The sequence below is a fragment of the Cylas formicarius genome, unplaced genomic scaffold (assembly GCF_029955315.1).
Source record: "Cylas formicarius isolate icCylForm1 unplaced genomic scaffold, icCylForm1.1 PGA_scaffold_9__14_contigs__length_23061073, whole genome shotgun sequence".
Classification (NCBI taxonomy): Eukaryota; Metazoa; Arthropoda; class Insecta; order Coleoptera; family Brentidae; genus Cylas; species Cylas formicarius.
The window spans coordinates 7,058,363-7,081,651 of NW_026844365.1; the positions used below are offsets into that span (position 1 = coordinate 7,058,363).

Genomic DNA, 23,289 nt, shown 5'->3' on the forward strand with positions numbered 1-23,289 from the left:
CTTCTGCCCTTAAGGAAGAACATACCGAATATAATAATTCTTTTTTTATTTTAGTTGCTGCATGTGAACTTCATTGCAGAGTCTCCCGTTACTTTCGATTAAATCGATTTTTTTCGAAAGTATACGCGCTTCTCACTAAAATCGAGATCTCGGTAACGGTAGGTCCTCCATGGATGCAGAAATCATGAGCGTCAAAAAAAAAATCTCTCTGTTCTCCGTTTGTCCGTTCTCTGTTCCACGGTTTTTCGACGATAACTTCCGAACGGTTTGAGGTACACGCTTCAAATTTTGCTCCATTTTTACTATTACTGTTACACAGGATATGTAAAAATAGTTGCGATGAAGCTTAGGCGTCCATCTTTTTTTTTTTTTTTTCGATTTTCGACTGTTTTTTGGAATTTGCTATGAAACACAATAAATTGAAGCTATCGACTTCAAATTTGGCAGCCGAATAGCGCTTGGTCCCCTAACGGAACCTATTGAAATTGGGGGGATCAGGGGGTCGGAAAGTATATAAAAAAGTAAAAAATCGCTTTTGCAAGGGTCTAACAAAAAAATCATTTCTCGAAAACCGTTTATGCAACCAAAAAATTCCTAAAAAAGAAGGCGCACAACATTTGGTTCCGAAAACTTTTATTCTTGATAATTTTTCAAGAATGTACAGGGTGGGCCGCATAGTAAAAAACACAACGAAATATGAGTACCCCTAACTATATACCTAAAAGATTGGGTTTTTGGTGTTAGTTTCTCTTACATAACGATATAGCGATATAGGTTTTCACCTATTGTAAAGGATGTTCCCGATATTTCGCGCTATATAAGAAACGTGTTAAGTGTCCTAAATTTGCAATTAAAATTTAGCAGAAAAGTAAAAGTCCATGCCCACATTAAAAGAGTGGAAATTGGGTGGAATCAAATTTTAGCAGGTATTTAAAAAAAAATGATTTTTTTTTGGTTATTTTGGCTTTCAGAAAAACATGCTTTTCTCCATAACGATTCACCGGATCGTCAAGATTCTTTAACCCGTAGACGCGGAAGATCCAGCGCTATAACAATTATTTCAGGACTTTTTTCGATTTTGTACAGGGTTTTCCAATTATAGACAAAAATCTAATAGATCAATGAAATTGTTCTTTTCCAGAGTAAATTTCTAACCACGAATCAAAAATCGTGTAAAATATAGCCAATTGATTCAACAGTGTCATAGGCCGCATCGTGAGCTACAATTTTTGCGTTTACGGTTTTCGTTTCTAACCCACGCTGCTCTACATATTTGAAGAAACAATATGAAAATCACTATACCTCGAGTTCAGTCAAGACGCGATGACGTCATTCATTATTACGGCATATTGCATGGTTTGAAAAAAATCTTTTCTTCTCGAAAACGATTTACTATTTTGGAGAAATTCTTGGACCAGGAAACGTGAAAGATTCAGGTCTATAACCTATATTTCCAGGGTGTGTCGATTATGTGTAAAAAAAGTCTAAAGGACCCTGAAAATTGCGTTTTCGTGGATAAATTATTACTCGTAAACGAAAAACTATAAAACACGGGATAAATTTGCTTTAAACACTGTCGTGATCTGGATCGAGAGAGTTTCAGGTTTCGTCTCTCATACAGGGTGAGCGAGATACTTGGGATAATATCATTAGAAATCGATGTTGCTTACGTATTTTTTATATCTATCTAACTTTGTCGTGACTTTGAAATTCAACGATACGTGCAATTACTTGGGGTATGTTCAAAATGTACTGTTTATCTGTCGTGTTTTTTGACTTTAGACCTGCTTTTGAGGCCATGTATGCTACTTCTCGAACTAAAAACGTCAAGTGTTGGGTAACAGGGCTATACAACGATTGATGTAGTACAAATCAAATACCCGAGCTGTATAATTGATGATAATTTGACATGTTCTGAACATTATAAATATATTACGAATAAGACAGTTAAAAAACAAAAGTACTCGGATTTAAAAAAGGATTAAGAGCGTGGGCAATACTGGCAGCATATAAAAACCATCTTAGCACCATATCTCAATTTTTGTTCAACGCTAATGTATTTAAGGCATAACTCCTAAATCGATGTTTTGCAAAAAAAGCAAAATAAAGTTCTACGAATACTCTTAGAACGTAATACATGTACAAGTATATCTTATATGTTAAAAAGTACAAATATGTTAAGTGTAAGACAAAGAGTAACACATAACACAATGGTATTTATATACAAAATGTAAAATAATTTATTAGCCAAACATCTTCTTAATGATTGTAAATTGGTTATGAAAATCTACAATTATGACACGATGGTTAGGAATAATTTTTATTAAAATATGCCAAACAAATACAGTCAAGTTAGTTTATTTTATGAAGGTTTAAAACAATATAAAGAGCTGCCAAATATATAAAAACAGGTATAGAATATATTAAAGGATTACTCTGTGATAAAGACTGATGGAAAGTGAACCTAATTTTTGTCATAAGTTGTTATAATTTTTATACCAGCCTAGTGCTAACGATAATGACAGTACTATTTTAAAACGGAGTTATTTTAAGGTTGTTGAAAATTTTTCCATAGCAACCTTTGTCAGATCACATCCACGCTTGGTCTCCTCTTGTAGTGTCCCTGTGATTGTTGTGTTGTCTATACACTATTATTATTTTAACTCCAATCCAAACAATAGACTTTCGTTCTTACGAGGTTAATCAGGTCTTCTTGGGTGCCGTGTCATTCGCAAAGCCCAGATTGTTTATTTTCGATGCCCTTTACCCATCCCCCAAGCGCTTTCCTCATAATATGTTCTTTGTATATATTATAGAATTGTGGAGATACTATGCATCCTTGTCTGACTCCTTATTCTGGGTGGAATTCATTAGAAAAGATGCCGACCATTCTATGATATGGTTGTATAGCTCAGTTATAATGGAGCAGCAGGCTCTTCTTCCACTGTTTCTTAAGATCTTATTGGGTAATGTTCCACGTGCTGGTCGTCTATATATATATATATATATATATATATATATATAGAACAGGAAATGAAGGAAATATAACCTCCACACCTGTTTTCAGAGCTCCTGTGTCATCTTCAACAGCCCAAGTTCTAGCCTTCAAGTCTATTGTGCTATTGTAACTTGGTTGGTTGTTCGGATCATGACTGTCAATTTACTTCCAGAATAGCGTTTGCATTCTCTGTAAGCACACAATTGTGACAAAAACTTAATTTATCCTCGATGATTTGGAATGTCTCGTCCGATACAGGAGTTCCTCCTTGGTTCTCGTTCCTAGTTTCTTTGCCTCTGCCCGTCTGTGGAATGCTTTGAGTTTCGGTTCCGTCTTAGCTACGAGGAGATTATGGTCTGATCCACATATCGCCCCAGGAAATGATCTAACCGTTTGGAGCAATGATCTCCAACGAGTATTAGTCAAGATATAATCTATTTGATTTCTTGATTTAATTTACAGTATACGCGATATATCATACTAATTTAGACGTCGACCTTTCATAGTGTCAGTTATATTTATGTTTACTCCATTTGCTCTCTGATATGTTAGTTTCTATGTTAGTTGTATGTTTTTGACATGAAACAGCCGCGTCAACGAAAATTCATTTCCAAAACTTTCAGTCGGTCTTGCTTCTTGATTCTTATTTCATTCCCTTGGTTATCCTTTGTTGAAAGTTGGTCCCACCCTAATTTCAAACTATTGTTTGATACTGAAGTTTGACAGGCTCTACTTCCTACCACCATGTATTCAATTTTTTCAAAGTCTATACATATAGAAGGTATCGTCGTATATTACCGAGTCGTCAACAAACTTGAGACTATATAGTTTTAGTTAGTATATAGTTTGTAATTATGTATGCTGAGTCTTATCGGGTCTGGGACCTTCATTTAAGTGAATTTTGAAAAGTGTTGGCGCCCTTGTTTAGTCTATGCTGAATTTCCTTCGTAAACACAGTTTTTGTTGATTGCATATAGATCTTAAATTGGATTTATTTTGTGGCTTTACATTGCTCGCCACAGTTTTGAGAAAGGTACACTACTTCTAAGGTCAGATGTGTTTCTTGTTTCTATCTTATATGCAAGTCCCTTGTCGGTCACCTGTTTTATAACAATCTTTCTTAAATAGCATTCTGAGTGCGGATTTTATCAGAAGCAGTGGGTTGTAGTAGAATTTATATTGGCAATTAATTTGGCACATTATAAATTCGAATAAATTTGTGTTAATTTTTCACCGATACTAATACAAAAATAATTAAAGGCATTAGATATATCTCGAGAAAGTGTAATACTATAACTATTTATATGATTTTTTTACGGAAGATTCTTGCTTTCTTCCACAATTGTCACTTCATTAATTTTAATATCGTTCATGTTATCCATAGCCGTTGTCCACCTACCTAGCTCTTGATGCGACCTACAAGACTGACTAAACCAAATACACATATTTTTCACTAATTTTGATTTACGGCTAATAATTTTCTCTTGAAAAGAATAATTTTCAAAGTATTTTACGCTTAAAATAAAAGTTATAGTCTCTTGCATCTCTTGGTTCAAGAATTTTGCTGATCAGGTAAATGCTTTCGACAAAACATTTTTTTTTAAAGCAAAAATAGCTCAAAAAAAATTTCATTTTTTTTTTAAAACACTTGGCGACGTTTAATGACGCCCACTTTCAACAGTTACTACTTCTTTGCCAAATCTGAAGTCGATAGCTGCAAATTTAAGACACTCGGCACATTTCCTAATAAAGGATGGAATATGTGGAACATGCTGTACAATAGGTGAAATCCTAGATGTCTATACCGGCTATGTCGTCACGTAAAAGAAACTAGCAACCTAAATGTTATGTTCAATTTTCATTCAAAGAGGGCCCCAACAAACTGGAAGAATTTTTACATTAATGAGCTAATATAAAAATGTTGAATAAACATAAAACCGCAGCGCCATATTCGAACTCACTTAGACTGTGTCTTCAATGTTGATTTTTGGTTTCAAAGTATTATAAAAAGGAGTTTCCCCAAACTGTTCGTCTGTGTATTTGATTTTACGAGACGGTTCATCTTCCATTTTTGCACTGCGTTGACCATTAATTAACCCCGTATAAATAAAAGATCTTCTATTTGACAACGCGGACGTCTCGACACTTTTCCCAGTTCCGTCTCTCTAGAGGGAAAGTTTGTAATTCAGCGCGCGTCTTATAAATAAAACGATATGTTATAAGCTTCTACATTATTTATCCTTTCATTTTTCTTGGGCTACAATGACGGATAAGTCTCCCCGAAACTACTCAGGTAGATAGAGAAACATGAAATATTTGTGTTGCTGTTAAGATAAAAGGCAATTTGTTTTATTTTTAGACCCCGTTTCATCCAGGAAAACATATATTTCCCGGGCATGTTACCTGTCTGTTGCTAAAGTGATATTGCACGGTCTATATTTAGTGACATATTCCACTTGTCCTTATCCATTTCTCAACCGCATATTTTTACGTCTGTTTATGATGGTCGCGGAGGAAATTTGTCTTTCGGGATCCCGCGTCGGGCGTATTTTGGATTATGAAACGCTCGAATGCAAGGAACATATTGATGAAAACGCACCCAGGGCTGGATAACTCTCCAACATCCACTGTGGTCGTGTTTCGGGAAAACGTGGCAAAAAGACTTTTGCAATAAAATACTGTCAGTTTTAATAGTATTATTGCAGAGATTTATTTTACCTCCGTTATACAGGGTGTTTTCTACTTGAATGTCAATGATTAAAGGAGCGATTTCTGGGTCCATTTTAAACAGAAAACTTCACATCAACATTCCACTTTAGACATTTTAATGAAATTATTTAGTCCACCACAATTTTTTTTTTAAATGATTTCAGATTTTTCTTAAAATAAAAATAATTTTTAGAATCTCCAATCAAAGTTCACTTTTTCTTGCTTGAAAGGCTAAGTGCCCACAATTATGGCCGGTTTTTAGACGGGCATTTGCCAATATTGCTAGCAAAAGTACCATATTCAATTAGGAGCATGTGATTCATGCATGGCGGTGCGCCTGCTCACTTTAGTGTTGCAGTAAGAGAATATTTAAATCATTAACAATTTTGTTAAAAATTATTAATAGCGATTAGCGTCTTTTTAAAATAAGAATCGTTTATTACTTTTTCTACTCCCGTCTGTAAAATACCTATTTACGCACCGACCTAGCGTGCGTCAAGCGTCATTCTACCACGTCAGTTTCGTTTCCCACGAATCCCGGCCTCTTCGGACATTTTCGGGATTTTACCGCACGAGTTTGGGAGCAATCGTATGTTTTCGGAGATATTTCCCGCGCTTTGAATACTGACGTTTGTCAATTCTGGCGGTCATATCAGTTGTTTTGCGAAAATGTGTCCAAAAACTATCCGTCGTAGAAAAAATATAGTATGCAACAGGTTCGGTAAACTTTTTAACTCACTCGTGAGTCGAATGCCGTTTACCGCACTTGTTGCATAATAACTAAATCTTGTTGTTAGGATTTATGTTATTTAACTAACTGGTGAAATTAAAAAAAAATTATACATAGTGGTTATCTAAAGTGGATTTATAGAAATTAAAAAATGTATTTTATTTTTGAAAACTTTTCCACCCTGTATCTCAAAGTTAAGATGTTTTGGATATATGTTCAAATGAAGACATTCGATTAGAAAATACCCTGTATATAAATAATCCAATCTCCTTCTTTCTGTAAAGGCTGTTTAAATATTCGATGACATGAAGAAACCTCAAAATTTTTCCACATTTTCTGAAGCAGCTAAAAAGTTTACGACTGCCAAATTCGTTCCTTAAAAGTTTAGTAGTCTGTTTTCCAGTTGAGGTTTTCGTCAATATATAAAAAATAAAAAAATACTCCCAATTCTCACATTTTCACAATTTCAGTAAACCAACAATATACATTTAATTTCAATTTTAATTCACTCTTAAAATAGCGAATTTCTACTGCCAAATTATACCTGAGTTAGTGTTATTATTTTGATGGCAATTTTGCATGACCCACTGCCGAAAAGGACGTGGATGCAACTTTAAATTAAAAATTAAAGTTATTAAAATGTCATATTACGATGAATAATATCTGCATATTGCGACATAGGCAGCCACTTTAATGCTTTAGTTCTCTCTCGCTGCGCGATCCCATATGCCGTAGAAAATGATTTATGACGACAGCAACGAGAAAGAATCCATATTTATAATGAAGCGGTTCTTATTTTGTAGGTCCACGTTATGCAGCAATGTTGTTAAGGAGAAATGCCCAAACAAAAAACTGTGTCTCAATTACTGCGAAGTAATCACATAATTCTCCTAATTTTCGATATAATGAAAAATGGGGCCCAGAATTTTTCGTGACTTGCTTTGTTTTTAATACCTAAATATTTGAATTGCAGTGTGCGCCGGTTTTGCGATTTATATTAGTAGAAGCAATACCCAAAATTCACCGTCCCCTGTCCTCCGGTCAAGATCTGAAAATACCAAAATTTTTGAAATACAAAATAAAACAAAATGTTGCTGATCACATAAAGATGTCCGGCTTTCTTGGTTTTAGAAGTATTTAGAGAAAACAGAGAAGTTGGATTTTTTAATAAAAAGAAACTCGTGGCTAAAGTATTGTGCATAATATAATATAATATTGTAGTTTTTCGCAATATGTAGACGTTTTAACAGCTTTTTCTATGAGCAAAACGTATTGCGTAAAATTTTTATTCCTATTTTGGGATTTTCTGTACTATAATTTTATTTTTTTAATAATCCTCCTACTAACTGCGCTGTCATCCTAGTAACGACGGTAAGGGCACCCCACTAAGATCTTTCGTTACTGAAGGTACCAGAACCCCTCTCATCGGAAGAAATAAAAAAAAAACAAAATCAAGGATCCCAAGTTATTTTAACAAATGTTCAGTCTCTCAGATATTGTCAGCGTAGTTTCGACTTTTTATGAAATAACTAAGTTCGGCCTAAGTTCATTTATCTTCATAAAATTTATCATTGTTTGGTGTATTTTAAACCTAAGGTGCATTTAACTGGTCATAATGCGTTGGGTTCCTATTGTTGTGGTTAGAATTGTAGCATTAATACAAGATGGTCGAAGAAAACAGGAAATTGCAGGAATTGTTGGTAGGAGTCTATGTGCTGTAGCACCAAGTATACCAACGCACATACGGCAAAATGGGTTCTTTAGAGCGCCAAACCAACTTTTTTATCCAAACTACGCACTAAACGATACAGCCAGTAAAATTTTACAGGTGTTTAATAAAATCGCAGTTCTCTTTGCAAGCAGACATGTCTCGCCCAACTGTCATGCTAACTTAGTTGAGTCGATATATTTCACAATTACAGTTCGTTTTTATATCGACTTTAAAGTATTTTATGCAGTTTTCTTAGATTTATCTTAAAGCTACAGGTATGTACCACTAAGTAGTTCGCGTGATTAATTTTTTTTATTGCTAGACTAGTTTTCAAAGAAAATTTCAAACACTTTTTTTTTATTTTGTAAAAACGTCATTTTAAGTTAAAATTTAAAAAAAGTTTCGCTTAGTACCACCTTTTTTTCTAGTATGGGTTATTGTTATTTTTGGATAAGAAATGAAATAAAGTTTTGCTATCCCAAAAAACTATTTATAGTCTTAAAGGGTGTTAATTTTTATAAACAATCATCGTTGCGGTGGAATAAACATTTGGTCAGTTATATATGACAGATTAAGTACAGATAAACTTCCAAAAATAACAGAAAAGCGGCTAAAATATGTGTTTGTGTCTAAAGTGTTAATATCAAATTCAACCTTTTCGTATCAACACACTGCCTGTACTCCAACAACATCGACACAGGTACTACCAATCTTGTGAAAATGCAGGAGATCCCAGCAAAGATATATCAGGCCTATTGCGGAAGTGAAAAAAAAATTATTCACCATGTTTATTACGGAGGCACAGGCTACTATACCTATAGGTCCGCTAGCACATATTCAATCGCAATGTAGAATTGTACCTCTAGAAATATAAATTCAATCCAAAGATAAAAAACAAGTTTAGGTTAGTGTTATAAGTTTTAAATTAAAACAAGAAACAGACGAGAACCTGAAACCACAAATATTATCATAGTTTACAAAGAACAGATCTTTATACACGTTTTGGTTTTCACCATGATGGATAGAAAAACATGTAAAGTGCTTACCGACACGGCCTCATCTCAAGCGTTCGACGTATGAAAGGCCATCCCCAAAGACTTTAATGATAATATTGAAAATAATAAGTACAGCGGCAGCGTATATATAATACGTATATGCATATCTTAGATACTACTGATACCTGCTGGACAACCACAAATGGTAGCCAAGAAGCCAAGAGGCAAAGAAAATGTAAAAAATTGAACAAAATCAATTGGAACGGTTGTAAACCAACGAAAACAGGGGGAGACAACAGTAACGATGGGAACACAGCCCATTTTAATTTTAAGATATAGTGTCTTCAGACCGCTCAAATGTGGGTGATACAAAATGAGTGCTACAATACATAAGCTGTTGCTCCATGGATATGATATTATCCAGTCATTTCCAATGCCTACTGGGCAATTATCTGAAGACATGTTAGAGGCCAGTCATAAGAGTTACAAAAACTTAAAACTTTTCCATCCAAGAGGACATCAAAAATTAATATCAATACGGACATCATAAATTTTCTGCTTGTTTTATTTGATCTATCGCAATGTTAAAAGAATCCGAACTTTTAGGACAAATATCTGCAAAATACGGTTTCTGACACTCCGGATGAACAAAAAACATGTAATGAGTATAAATAGGAAATACAAAATTATTTCACCCTGTATATATGAAATAAAAGTAACTTTTATTTCACTGTTTTCCTTCTTGTTTTATTAAAAACTACCAAAAAATATTTTTAAATCTGATAAGACAATATGAATAAAAATATTTTAAAAAAATCTTAATACCCTAAATTTTATTCTTAAATCTACTTTTACCTTTGAACTCGCATTTTTAAATTTTCAGAAAATCAGAAAATGGGTAAGAAAACTTTGTTACGCCCTACACATAAATTAAAAGCCAAATGAGATCTATGCTAAAAAATTTTGGGTTACGTTTATACTGAAGTGTGGTTTGCACGTAAACTCTCTGTGAAATATGAAATGAAACCAATGAAAATGTCTATGTCGCTGTAAAGTACCTATTTTGCAGCTACGAGGAGACTGGCTTGATCACTTGAAGATCAGAATCCGGTCGAAAAATGATCTCCAACCAAAGGGATGATCGGTTTTTGGTTAGTTTTGTTTTTTTTTTTGGTGTCCTAAAGTTTAGGAGGAATAGGACAACTTCTGCTGTTTGGCTTCAAAATCGACTTCGACAGGTTAGAAATATTAATTTTAGCGAATGGACTGTTACAAGAAGGCTTTGTGCTTTGTGATTGTCTTGTCGAAGGATGGATACAGGACTGCCATTGCAACGGTGGCATCGGATAGCAAGATGAGCTTTTGCCCAAAATCACTTAGACCGGCATGATTATGAATGTTTTTCGATGAATCCCATTTTTGCCTCACTGCATCAGATGGACGTCGTCGGAGAGTATGAAGGAGACCTGGAGAAAGATACGCCCCAGGTTGTATTGATGAAAGACTTCCACATGGTGGTGGTTCGGTTATGGTTTGAGCGGAAATTAGTTCTGAAGCACGCACGGAGTTGGTTTTTATAGACAGCTCACAGGTGCATTACGGAAATCCTGGATAATCATGCGATGCGTTTAATGATCACTATGGGCAAAGATGGCATTTTTATGCCATCTTATATATCTGCATGAGGAGACGGCTTGATTGGCCAGCACTCAGTCCCGACATGAATCCCATCGAACATGAGATAAGTCAGCTCCAAGAAGTACCCAAGAGCCAAGAGAGCTGCTAATACAGGAATAAAATATCATCGACCAGAACTTAAAGCATAATTTAATTAAAAGCATGCTTCGAAGGGAATACATTTTATTAATTTTCAGGTTGTTAGTTGTTTCTTTACTTGCAAACAATAATCATGAAAAACAATATAACATTTTGTGATTAAATGTTAAATTCACGTAACCAAATACAATGCGATAGATAATTTTCCTCTAACTGATAACTTGATATCCCAAAAATTTGTAATTTATTGAGTGACCTCAATTTTTGCTGGCCAGTGTAGTAGTAATTGAATGCAAACGATTTTTTGTTAAAAGTTTTACGCCATCGAAAATCTAGTTATTATATTTATTATGAATAGGCTACCCTATGTGTTTCACCATTTAACTTTGATCCGCCCTGTATATTCGAAATAGAAGTCAATTGTTACTTTTCTTAGACTTTTCCAAGTGGTGAAAATATACGAATGAAATAATAAACAAGTTCTAATTCATTCTCCAAACCGCGTAGTTTTTTATTGAAAAATATAAAAAAAAAACGATAAAATGAGACGGGTACAATGGCGGGGTAATATTTTCATTATCAAAGTTAGCGAAAACCCCTTCATTTTGTGCCACGAAAAACACAAATACGCGCAAATATATAAACGCAAACAAAACCTTTCGAATAAAGCCGTGTTCATATTTGCCCGTCGTGAGAAAAAAAAATGAAAGAGATAATTCAAGATATTTCTGAAGTAGATGCCATAATTTATTACTTACATTCAACGTCAACGACAATTCGTTTACTGACAGATGGAGGGACCCCGTTTGTGGCGATGCAGAGATATATGCCCATCTCCGTGCGGCTTATGCGGGTCAGATTCAGCTGTTCTCCTTCGTAAACTGTCACTGCAAAGAAAGAAGATATTTTCTACAAAACGCGAACGGAACTTCATCTCATGTGTCGTTAATTCTTCTGGAACTAAATATTACCCGAATCATCGATTCTAATATCCATTTTGCTCAAGCCTACGATGGCAAGATTGCAAAACGTTAGGAACAATATTAGGGAGGGTGCTACTATTAGTGAATCTCTTAATCTACCACTAAAATTACAATGGTAAGGTTTTTTTCGGAAATATTTTTTGTGTGCAAAAACTTGAAAACGAAAAATTATAAATTAGAAAAAGAAGTTGAGTATTTAGTTATAACGCGTACGCCATTGACGTGAGACATGAAAAGGATTTAATATTCTCTGATCCTCTGATCTTAGTCTTAGCTAATGATCACATTATTATAACATCATTATCGTACAGTGTGGTCTAAACTGAATTTATTTATTGCACACTTCACGGAATAGTAGAAATGCTATTGGAAAACGTCAAACTATCTCTCCATTATAGTTTAACAAAAAAAAAACAAAAAGAAACTAACAATAAATTTATAACATAAAATACGGAGATTTTAGTATACCCTGTACTTATTACGTGAAAAATAGAATGTAGCAAAACCAAAACTGCTTGCACTATAAATGAAGTATATTTTGCAAAGGCACAATCCAATCTCTTTTTGGCGACTTCGTTATAGACCACCCAGTATATGGAATGAATATTTCAAAATTATAAGGTCAAGGATTTGAATAAAAGTCATATGAAATCTTGACAGCTATTTTTTATAGTCTCAGAAGGTCTACTGTACAAATTAATAAAGTAATGAAGAATTCGATTTTTTTATATGGTCGATTATGCATGTTGCAATTCTATATTTATTAAATACTGCAAACGGTTAAGCTATAATAAACAAACTCTCATGTCTTATGATAATTGAATGGAATTGCAAATAATCAAACATTTTTGGACAACTTATTGGTACATTTGCTGCATTGTCTAGTTTGATATTGTGAGAGTTTTACATAGTACAGAATTTTGTTTTTAACAAGACATTCCTAGACAAACGCATCAAGGTTTACTCTAATTGCTCTCGAAACAGATGAAAGTACATCCTTTTTCGATCTTTTCTGATGAGTCCGTTGCCTTTTTAAAAATCGTATTTCATTATAACGAATGTTTGTAACAAAAATTAACTTTTGAGAAATTGAAATAACGTTTTTGTATGAAGAAATGGAAAAGTTTATCTACAGTTTTAGGTATATTTGACAAACGTCGCAATGCCATCGGAAATGTAGCAAACATCAAAAAACGTTACTCTGTATATTGCCTTTTTTGGTATGTTGTAGAGACCACAACGTTTTCCCCAATTTTCTTAAAATATGCCACTATGTGAAAACCTCATTTGCTTGTAAAATTCTTCCTAACATGATATTGCTTCACTTCGAGAAAGAATTCTTCATACTCGTAAAGGAGGAGAAAAGGTCAATCAGACTTTTCTGTTTCTACACCTTAAAATTGCTTGCATCTTGTCCTCATCCGAGTTCGATGTCCTATCAAACATGACTCATGACAAAGCTGAAAATCTTCATTTATCTTCTACCCAGATTCACATTGAAAAATTTGAAAAACTAAGATCAACACTAGTGAAACCATCTGAGATTGAAAAATCAGTTCTTGCAAAAGGTTCCAACTTCGAAAGAAAATCATTTTAAAGGTCGAATCTGTCCTAAACAAACTGTTATCTCAAACAGCTAATGAAATTCGATTTGAAACAGCAAAAATCCTTAAAAAATCCACACCTCCTAAATCCAAAGAATAAACACATTGCTATAAAATCTAATCCAGACATCGCAATTCTAAAAGCAGATAAAGCCGATATTCTATTCCTACAGTCAACTTAAAAAAGATCCTACATCATGTATGGAACGTATCTGTTATTAAGGTTTCTACTCTATCAAAATCCGTGAAAAAGTCTGTCCCCCCTCCTGACCCTAAAATTCTTCGTCGCTGCCGACTCCATAATATTCATAAACCAGGATTACAATTAAAAATCATTACATTAAATCCACAGGATGTTCTGGTTAGTTTCGACATTGAACCTCTTTACTAAAGTCCCTATTCCTGAAACTCGAAACATTATTTCATATACATTACAATCCGAGAATCTGGAACCAAAGCTTTTCATCACCAGTCATCGCGAATCCTCTCATTTACCATCTGTCAAAGACAAAATTCCGTTTGAGGTACTAGGAGTTTACAACATTCCATGCATAGATGCGTGAAGAATGCATTGGGGGACCGGACGAAAAATATCAACTTGGCTCAAAGAACATAAGAGAGCCTTAAGACTACGACAAAACTCGTCAGCAGTTGCCGAACACAATCACATCACATCACATTTTATTCGATAAAACTAAAATTCTACCAATTCATCAATATATAAGCAGGTACCGGGTGGTTCAAACTCGAGGGGCCTCTATGGCTTTCAGCATTTGAGGCATAGTTAGCCCAAAACTAATATACATGTTACGGGCTCGATTTTCGAGAGAAGTCAAAAACTGAAAACCGCATCGTGATATATCAAGGCGGTTTTGAGCTACAGGGTGATCCTCAAAAATGTGCGATTTTACAGGCTCTCTATAAATTTTTTAACTGTAAGAATAGAGTTTTGGGAAAAAACATCTTTTAAGATTGTTTTAAGCGAGAATCTCTCTATTTTACCCGTTTTTCTAAAAAATCAGTTTTCTAATAAAATTTCCTGGCCAACGATGTGCCATACGACTATTTTTATCAAACAGTTTGAAGCTACCGGATTGCAGTACGAAGTGCCTCTTCCCGTCCCTTCTATTAGTTGGGCGATTTCGAAATGCAAAATCTTTGGTTCTCTACCGCAAAAAGAAGTTGCAAAGAGCCAGGTCTGGAGACCTGGGGACCTGTTGAATATTCCATCACTAGAAATCGTTGCCTCATCCGTCCAAATCACTTTCCTGAAGATTTCTAGATAGTTTTACAATTGCCTGTGGATGTTTATTTAAAAAAAAGCAAATAGCATTATTACAGTAATGACCATTTATCTTGTGTGGACTAACAATACGGCGCCTATATTTTTAAGTTGAAAAAATGGTGAAAGTTTTTATAGGAAAGCTTCTATTTCGAGTGAGACAATTTCGGCTACGGTTGTGTATTCAAGACGATTAGTTACAAGTGCCCAAAATCAAGTGCAAAATGAATAACGCCTTTTCGCAGTTTACTAAACTCAAAATGGCAATATATCTTCACCCTTTTGTTACACGAGAAGGAAAAGGGGGCGTTAGAAAAGAATATTTTTTTATTTTTAATGAACCTCCGACGGTTATTTGTTATAAATCCTTAACCAGTGTCCCGAGCGACACAGTAAAGTTTACTTTTGGAAACTTTCAAAGACATTTTCATCTACAGAGTGTCTGGGATCATTAAAAATTTTCGAGAAAAAAATCCCACATTAATTATCCAGAGGCTAAAGTTTGTGACGTACTTTTTTTAACGGAGCAATATTTCTTTTGATATTGGGACAGGCGGTAAGGTTTTTTTTTTTGGCGACTAAACATTTTAAAATTCCGCGGACACTTAGCGCCGCCTTAAACGTTCCCTACTTTAATCCCGTCGCAGATTATAAATAACAAGCTTACGTAATTCGTACTCCAGTAAATTTGTGTCGTGCACTAAGCTTTTTGTAAATCGGCTTTGCACCGTTTGATATGCGGCGAATTGTATTTAAAGATGGGTGGGTAACGAAGTTTCCTTGAAACTGCGACGCGGCGCCTGTCAAGGTGATTTCTTTCGGGTCACTCTTCGCCATCATTAATTATTCATTTTGAGTTCTGTCTAATGGCTTTAACGTAACGATCGATTCATTTCAGAATTTTCATATGATAAAAATTCATATTTGCATTTTTTTTTCAAAATAACTAAGAACTAAAAGTTCAGATTTTCACGAAATTATATGTTTTCACATGACAATTGTTTCGACTTTTAGTTCTTATTTATTTTGATAAAATGGATTTTCATCAAGTAAAAGCCACCTCAGTTCAATTTTTGCATTTTTTGTTCATTTCCAAGCATATATTCTGAAAATTTTATGCATTATAAGGAATTGTATCCCAAATCTCGATGCTTTATCATTCTCGGTGTCCTTATCAGGGAATCCTGTGTATAGGGTTGACCGTTTATCTTATGCAAAACACAAAAGCTAATTGATGTATTACAAACCTTTAATTTATTTTTATTTTGTATAATGGGCAAGTCTCAAATCTCTTATTTTAAATGAACCGCCTGATATATTACTTAATTTTTGAATTCTGTACAAAATTTTAGACAAATTTTGTGTATAACGTCTTATACCTAAGTCTAATCGCTTTTGACATTGTTAATTTTTTTTGCGAAAAATGACGTTTGCAACACGTAAAATATTTGACAATTTCCTTTGTGTGATTTGTTGTTTCACTTGAGTAAGTTTTGTTGTAGACAAAGGACTCGAATAACGGATTTTATAAGAAATTTCGGTAAATATTGACACACGGTATGCGAAAAATAAAATAAAAAGGAAAATGAAAAAAAAACATTAAAAAACTTGTCTAATTTTATGTCATATTTAGCATTAAAAATTAAGGAAGTCATCCGAGCACTGTTTATGTCCCTCATTTAGCTCCCCTCAAACAGGTACAGCGTAACATGCGGGCCAGTTTCAGTCAAGCTCCGAAGAAGCCAACAGGATAATTGGCGAAACGTTAGGTAGTTCGACTCAGCAAAAACAGGTGCAGAAGGAATCCAAAAGTTTTGTAAAAAGTAACATTAATTTAGATAAAAAATTTGGACCATCCTCTATTGCTTCATTTATAACGGAGTAGAAGTTTAACCTTTGTCTAAAATGTCGGTCTAGAAGTTCTTGGTGTCGTTCGATATGGAGTGTATGATATTTGATGTTTTCTAGTGATGCGATTAAAGGTAGATCCCGTTCCATTAAACACAAAAGAGATTGTCTAGTTGATATACTCTATTAGGGTAAAGTTTTACTGCAAACAAAATATTTTTCCCACCTCACCCCGTATATAATCAGTATATAAATGCGGACCCACATTTGTCAGGTAAAAATTTGCCGTCATTTTGTCATGGTCATGTCAATAGTCTTAGACAGAAAGGAGAGTAAACAATGGAGAAGTGAAAATAAATCGCAAAGAATTCAAAAAAAAGTTATACGACATACTTAATAAAAGTTGCAGGTTTATGTAGGATTTTTCAGAAAAAAACATATATATCGTCCCGATAAGGGATTTATGAATTATGCAAACTCCTTTTTTAAATTACTATACATCGCGGAGTCGTCATCATATCGTCGCTCTCGAAACTTTGTTAAAGGGAAAATCAAAAAAATAGCAACCAGTATAAATACAGTCCACTTAGATTTTCGTACATATAATTTTTGGTCACTTCGACCGCGGATTTTCTAACTAAAAAAGGAGTTTGCATAATTCATAAATCCCTTATCGGGACGATACAACATATATATCATATTTAAGTGTGAAACTATTACTTTTTTAGAAAAAAATACATTGGAGAAACGATTAGGTTTGGGTATATATCATTATTAAAAAAAAAATTGAAGAATGAAAAAAAAAAATTGGTGTGACATTTAAAAACATATATTTTCAGTCTTCGTGCTTTTTTTGACCCTAACAAGGTTTACAACTTTTGCTTTTACCATTTTGTCATTGTTTAAAGCTAACGAGATAATGAACTTTACTCATTTGGAACTGCCCAATACCGTCAAATTCAAAATTAAAAAAAAATCACTGCCAACCGTTTAGACATTAGTGCAACTTTGGTGTACAGAAAATAACAATCTGCTTTCCTTTCATCTTATATTGCTAGTTTCACACTGAATCGTGTGTCATAAATGAAAATGTTGCTGGTTTTATATCGCATAGGTGGTCCGAAATCCGTTGTGCTTGGGCCTTGGGGGATAATTAAAAATTGCGTGTTGGTTTTATTCCGGCGAAGCGAACGCTGGCAAAAATCTTTTTTTACTGGTTATATTTGTTTTGAAATTTTGTTTAAAGCAATATTCCAATGGATCTGCAAAAACATGAATGGGAATTGCGTGAATCCAAAACTCATTTCTAACTAGGCATAATATTATTCGAGTGCATTTTTGAATTCAGAGGATTATTCTATGTTGGATAGGACGGTTTTTCTCTTTTTTTTGTTATTTTTTGTTATGTTTGTTATGTCTAGGAGGCTGTGACCATCATAAATACTATTTGCCGGGTCACCTGATTATGGGAAATGGTATATTATGTAAGAAGTGTGGTAAACGCCATTTGACTCAAGAGTTTATTTGACACGAGCGGTGCGCAGCGGAGCGACTGTTTAATAAATGAGTGAGTCAAAAAGTTTTTCGAACATGCATACTATACTTTTCCTACGACCGTTTGTTTATGGGTACATTTTCGCAAAACTACGTGAATACATTCACTGACATGACCGTCAGAATTGACAAACGTCAAAACTAGAATACTTTTTGTTTTTAGACTATTGTAAAATATAACCATTATTGTTAAGTCAAACTTATGTAGTACAGAATGCAGTAAAATCACGAAATATAATGAAACTAAAAATAATTAAAATAAACTTTCATATGGCTCCATAGAAAACGTCAGTCACGGGCGCACCTGATATGGATTAGCGTTAAAGCTCAATTAATTTATACAAAAGAGGAATCCACAAGGTTATTTATAACTTTCTAAGAAAAACAACTTGAAAAGTGATTCTTGGAGTTTCAAGCGACTTCAAATTGTAAAATTGTAAGTTTTCTTGGTATGAGCAAATGTGTCGATCTCTGTTGTATCTAAAGTTTAAGTTGTTAAAAAGTTTTTTTGTATGCTTTGTACTCTTATGATATATTTGTATGTATGATATATTTACTATAAATATAATTCCAAACTGTGGATGAATACTCTAGCAGAGATGTTATCGATTATTACTAGCTGATGCTTGTTGAATTCTTTGGTAGTTCTCAAAATGAAGCCTAGATTTCTCAAACATATTTCGACAATAGTTTCAGTATAAGCCTCAAAGTTTAATTGGGAGTCAAGAACAATTTCCAAGTCTTTTACCTGCTTAACTTTTTCAGTTGTTTATTATCAAGCATTAACATAATCATCAACATAATCATTTTTCCTTGTAAATAATATATATCGACATTTTGCAAGATTTAAGAAAAATCTGTGGTTTCTGCAATAATCAGCAAATTTGCCAAGACCGCTCTGAATCTCTAATACATTTAAATGTGAACGAATCTCTTTTTTGCTTTCAAATCATAGGCAAAAGAAGTATAAACAGAAACCGAGAAGAAACAAAGGAAAACATCGAAAAGAAAAATATGAAAGGGTAAAGGACCCAGATGAGGTCCTTGGGGGACACCCGAGATAACATTTGCACAACGAAATTTTTACCATTGGCAACAAAAAGCTGAGTTCTTTCTGTAATATAGCTTTGCAATAGTTGGAAGAGGTCACCGTGCACATCGAAATTACCGAGTTTAATCATTCAAGTTGGATGATGTACTTGAGATGTACTTTTGCAATTTTGTTAAACTTTTAGATTATGTTTCTTAGTTATTTCTCGAGAACTAGTTACATGGGAGGGGGAGTCTGTGTCTTGGGTCGAGAAAGTTTAATTTTTCAAAAGTTCCATTTAAAAACTCTGAATAAAAAATTTTTGAAATTTGTTCAATAAAATTAGAGCGTAACAGGGAATGTATCACAATTTTCGTTGTATACCGATCTCCAAAGGGAGACTTCGAAGCATTTGTAGAGAAACTCTCACTAATGTTAGAAGCGAACCAAGAAATAAGCACATCTTGTGCGGCGACATCAACGTCAACTTGCTTGAAAACAACAAACAATCTAAAATACTAAAAAATATACTTCTCGAGTATAATTTAGTTGCTTCTCTAGTAGAGCCCACTAGAATAACTTATCATTCTAGAACATGCATTGACAATATTTTCGTCGACTTTACCGGAGTAAAATTGCACAGAAAGCCTATTCAGAAAGTTTTGCGAAAATACACAGATTGTAATAATTTGCTCTACGATATTCGATCCGACGACTCAGATAAAAATTTGCACAGAAAGCCTATTCAGAAAGTTTTGCGAAAATACACAGATTGGAATAATTTGCTCTACGATATTCGATCCGACGACTTAGATAAAAATTTTAACACTTTTTATGAAAAACTAAAACAACTATTTATGTCAAGTTTTCCATTTTCAAAAAAAAGGAAAAGTCTCGTACTGGAAAAAAATCAATTGGTTTAATAGAGAATTAAGAAAATCGAGTCGTGCGGTACACGAGATGCATCAAATAAATAAAAGAATAAAAAATGATCTATATAATAAAAAATACAAAGAACTTAAATCCTATTACAACAAAAAACTTAAACAAGCAAAGAAAACTCACCACAATTTAAGGTTAGCTGATAACATAAGTAGGGAAAGTTGGGAAATAATCAGGGAAAATAGCAACCATAAAAGTAAATCCTCTTCTATAACTAATATAACCGAAATCACCTGGAATCGATGTGGATGCACACTTTGGTAATTTCTATTGCAGATATTATAGTCATATTCTATCATATTTAGTCAAGTTAATATATTTTCCTTATTATTAGGTCCTGATCACTATTGTCAATACGTTGAGTTTGAAAATCATTACGTTTGTTCCTTTTCTTCAATTCTTCACTATTAATAATATGCCTTTTTGACGATATTGGCGTTTTTGTAAGTAGACAGGTTTCTTTTCTAGCTTAGTGTTGAATAAGTCCTCTACTGATTAATACCGAGAAATGATTTCGACGGGACATTGTTATTATATTCTCGTAAAATAACTGCCACAAATGGTCCACACTCAGAAAGAAAGAAATATACCTGGCTTACCCCTACCTTGTCACTCAAGTAATAATACATTTTTTGTTAGTGGCTTTACCCAATAACAATAGCTAATAACATCGTTAAAGTTTTAATGGGGAGGGTCCGTCGAAATCCAATAAGATGAAGATTGAGATAGACTGTAATAATTAGTTATAAAAAACAGTTTTATTTTGTGCAGGTATATGTGCTTTCTTGTTATTCATTTCTTTGTTTTAATTTTGTTTTTTATTTCTTTGATAGACCTATAATATTTTTTATCATCATTAGTCAGAAAGAATCTTTCGTTTCTTACCTTTCTTTTTTCGATCAATGGTAATTTCCTGACTGTCGCCCCTTCGCCAGCTGATTTTTGGTGTCGGGAATCCCTCAGCCTTGCACGTTAAACTGAGATTTTGATTTTCTCTAACTGCCACGTTCGATGGTGTGCTTAAACTATCAATGATATTTGGCGGAACTGAAAACAAAAACGTATGTTTGTATCAATTAAAGACTAGCGCCTAGACTAGATCCTTCCATGACCTATTTGTTAGACACAAAAGTCACGTTTCATTTTGAACTTTTCTTTTTAGGAGTGTGTCCTGCAAAAAATATTTATCATTGGCGTAGACACTTAGATTCTATTTGTAACCATACAACCAAAAATCATATTAATTTAGGCTTAATATGGAGTCAATCTTTCATAAAATAAGTTGATTATATGATTTACGACTGATCAATTAACACCTGGATATTGTAAAAAAAATACTCTGACTTGTTGACGAAAAACGGGAAAAGTAGGTGGGAAATATTTCAGTTTTCCTTAAAATTTTATCCACAGAACGGAGTAATCACTTAAAAATTTCAAGGATCAATAACTCGGAATATTTGTTGACGCTAAAAGAGGTGCGTTTCATGACTGGAATATGAATGGGTTCGGAAAGCCTCGTGCTTTAGGTATCGCGGGAACTTTTACTTAATAATAAGGGTTTTTGTAAATACTAGCTTGACCCGTACTTTTTTTGCATTTACGATATGATAAGAATTTGCTCATTTCATTTTTTTTTCGACGGATGGTATTTCAACCTTTACAGTACATTTCATGCGTTTAGATTAGAAACCAATTTGTTTCTTCTTAGCGTGTGCAATCTTAATCATAATGTTCAATAGTATTTTTATGTTGAATCCAAAACAAGTTCTTCAGCCAGGAAGTCTTCGACGTGGCCTTAAAAGCTTCAATATTCTACATTCTGTAGGTGTAATTCCGTTGAATTCTATTCTATTCTATTCTTAGACGAAACCAACCCACTCACACAAACTCAAGAAGCGTGAAAACTGATTGAAGAACCTTTAGTAATCTTAAATCACCGCAGCGGAAAATTTCATTTTCGTCTTCTTGCGCTTCGGTATCCTTTTGTAATTCATATAAAATATAAATAAAAATAGACCCGGTTGCTTCTGTTAAGAGGATAGTTCCTGATTCAGGCTAGTGGAGAAACAGCAAAACTCATTTTTGATAAAATAGCAAACAATGTTGAACAGAGAATGACACCAAACATATTTCAGTCGCAAATTTATTGCCCTTAAAAACAGGCATTTTCAATATTTCCCATACCTTTTAGTCGTGGTATTTAAAAAAAAAAAACACTTTTCATTGCATTTGGCTTACTCCAGATGAATTATTGGTTCATCTCTAAGAGAATAACAACCTTACAGTGGATATGACCACAGGGACAACATCAAATGTCGTGGAAATGTTACAGTTGAATATTTCTGAGATGAAAAGGTGACTCACAGAAACAAATAGAATTTTACCTCTGGGGTGAGGTCGGTGAACACTGGGGTCTTTCAAGATTCTGTTTTGGGTCCCTTGCTGGTCATTTTCTTGACAAAAGGTCTTTGCTATTATCTGATGACACAAGCTTTGTCTAGTTTAGTATCTCAAAAAACCAAGTGGAAACTCCAACTTTGATTGTTCTAATAGATAATCGGCTCTGTGAGGAAAAGAGTGTGAGGTTACTCGGTATAACTGTTTATATTACTAGAGTTGGTATACACATATAAGTTCATTGTGCTCAGATCATTCGTTATTTGATGAGACGGTTCCAAGCGGTTATTAGTTTTGACATATTAAAAACGTACTATTTTGGGTTTTTCCAATTTAGGTTATCATATGGAGTTACTGAATGTGGCAACAGCAGAAAAGGCTTTTATTTTGTAAAAAAAAAGCTATCCGAGTTTTAGTTGGTGCGGATTACAAAGATCACTTTTAACTTATTTTTTGCGTGCACAGAATTATGCTTCTGCCGTGTACCTACTTGTACTATACTCAGAAATCTATACAAAAAAGTGTATCTTCAAATCTACCTAAATGTCACTTATGAAATTGCAATTTTGAAATTCCTAAATTTAAATGAAGCAAATGTAAGAAAGACTATTTGGAATTTAAGACGTAACTGTCTTTGTAATGAAATAAAAGAATGTTTTAAAGATTTAAAAAAATGTTGTACAATAAAAGTATTCTTTAACCTTGTTTTTACAATCTGGAAGAATATTTA

At 33.8% G+C, this 23,289-nt stretch overlaps 1 protein-coding gene across 2 annotated transcripts in view; it reads right to left on the reverse strand.

Annotated features, from left to right (window-relative positions):
* Window positions 1–23,289, reverse strand: part of LOC132707098 (lachesin) — a 325,155-nt gene that overhangs the window by 115,905 nt on the left and 185,961 nt on the right. For both annotated transcript variants that reach the window (XM_060678778.1, XM_060678777.1), the window contains exons 4-5: window positions 21,048–21,209; window positions 11,678–11,806 (exon numbers count right to left, since the gene is read on the reverse strand). In XM_060678778.1, coding sequence (XP_060534761.1) covers window positions 11,678–11,806; window positions 21,048–21,209 — 291 coding nt within the window. The remainder of the gene's footprint in view (window positions 1–11,677; window positions 11,807–21,047; window positions 21,210–23,289) is intronic.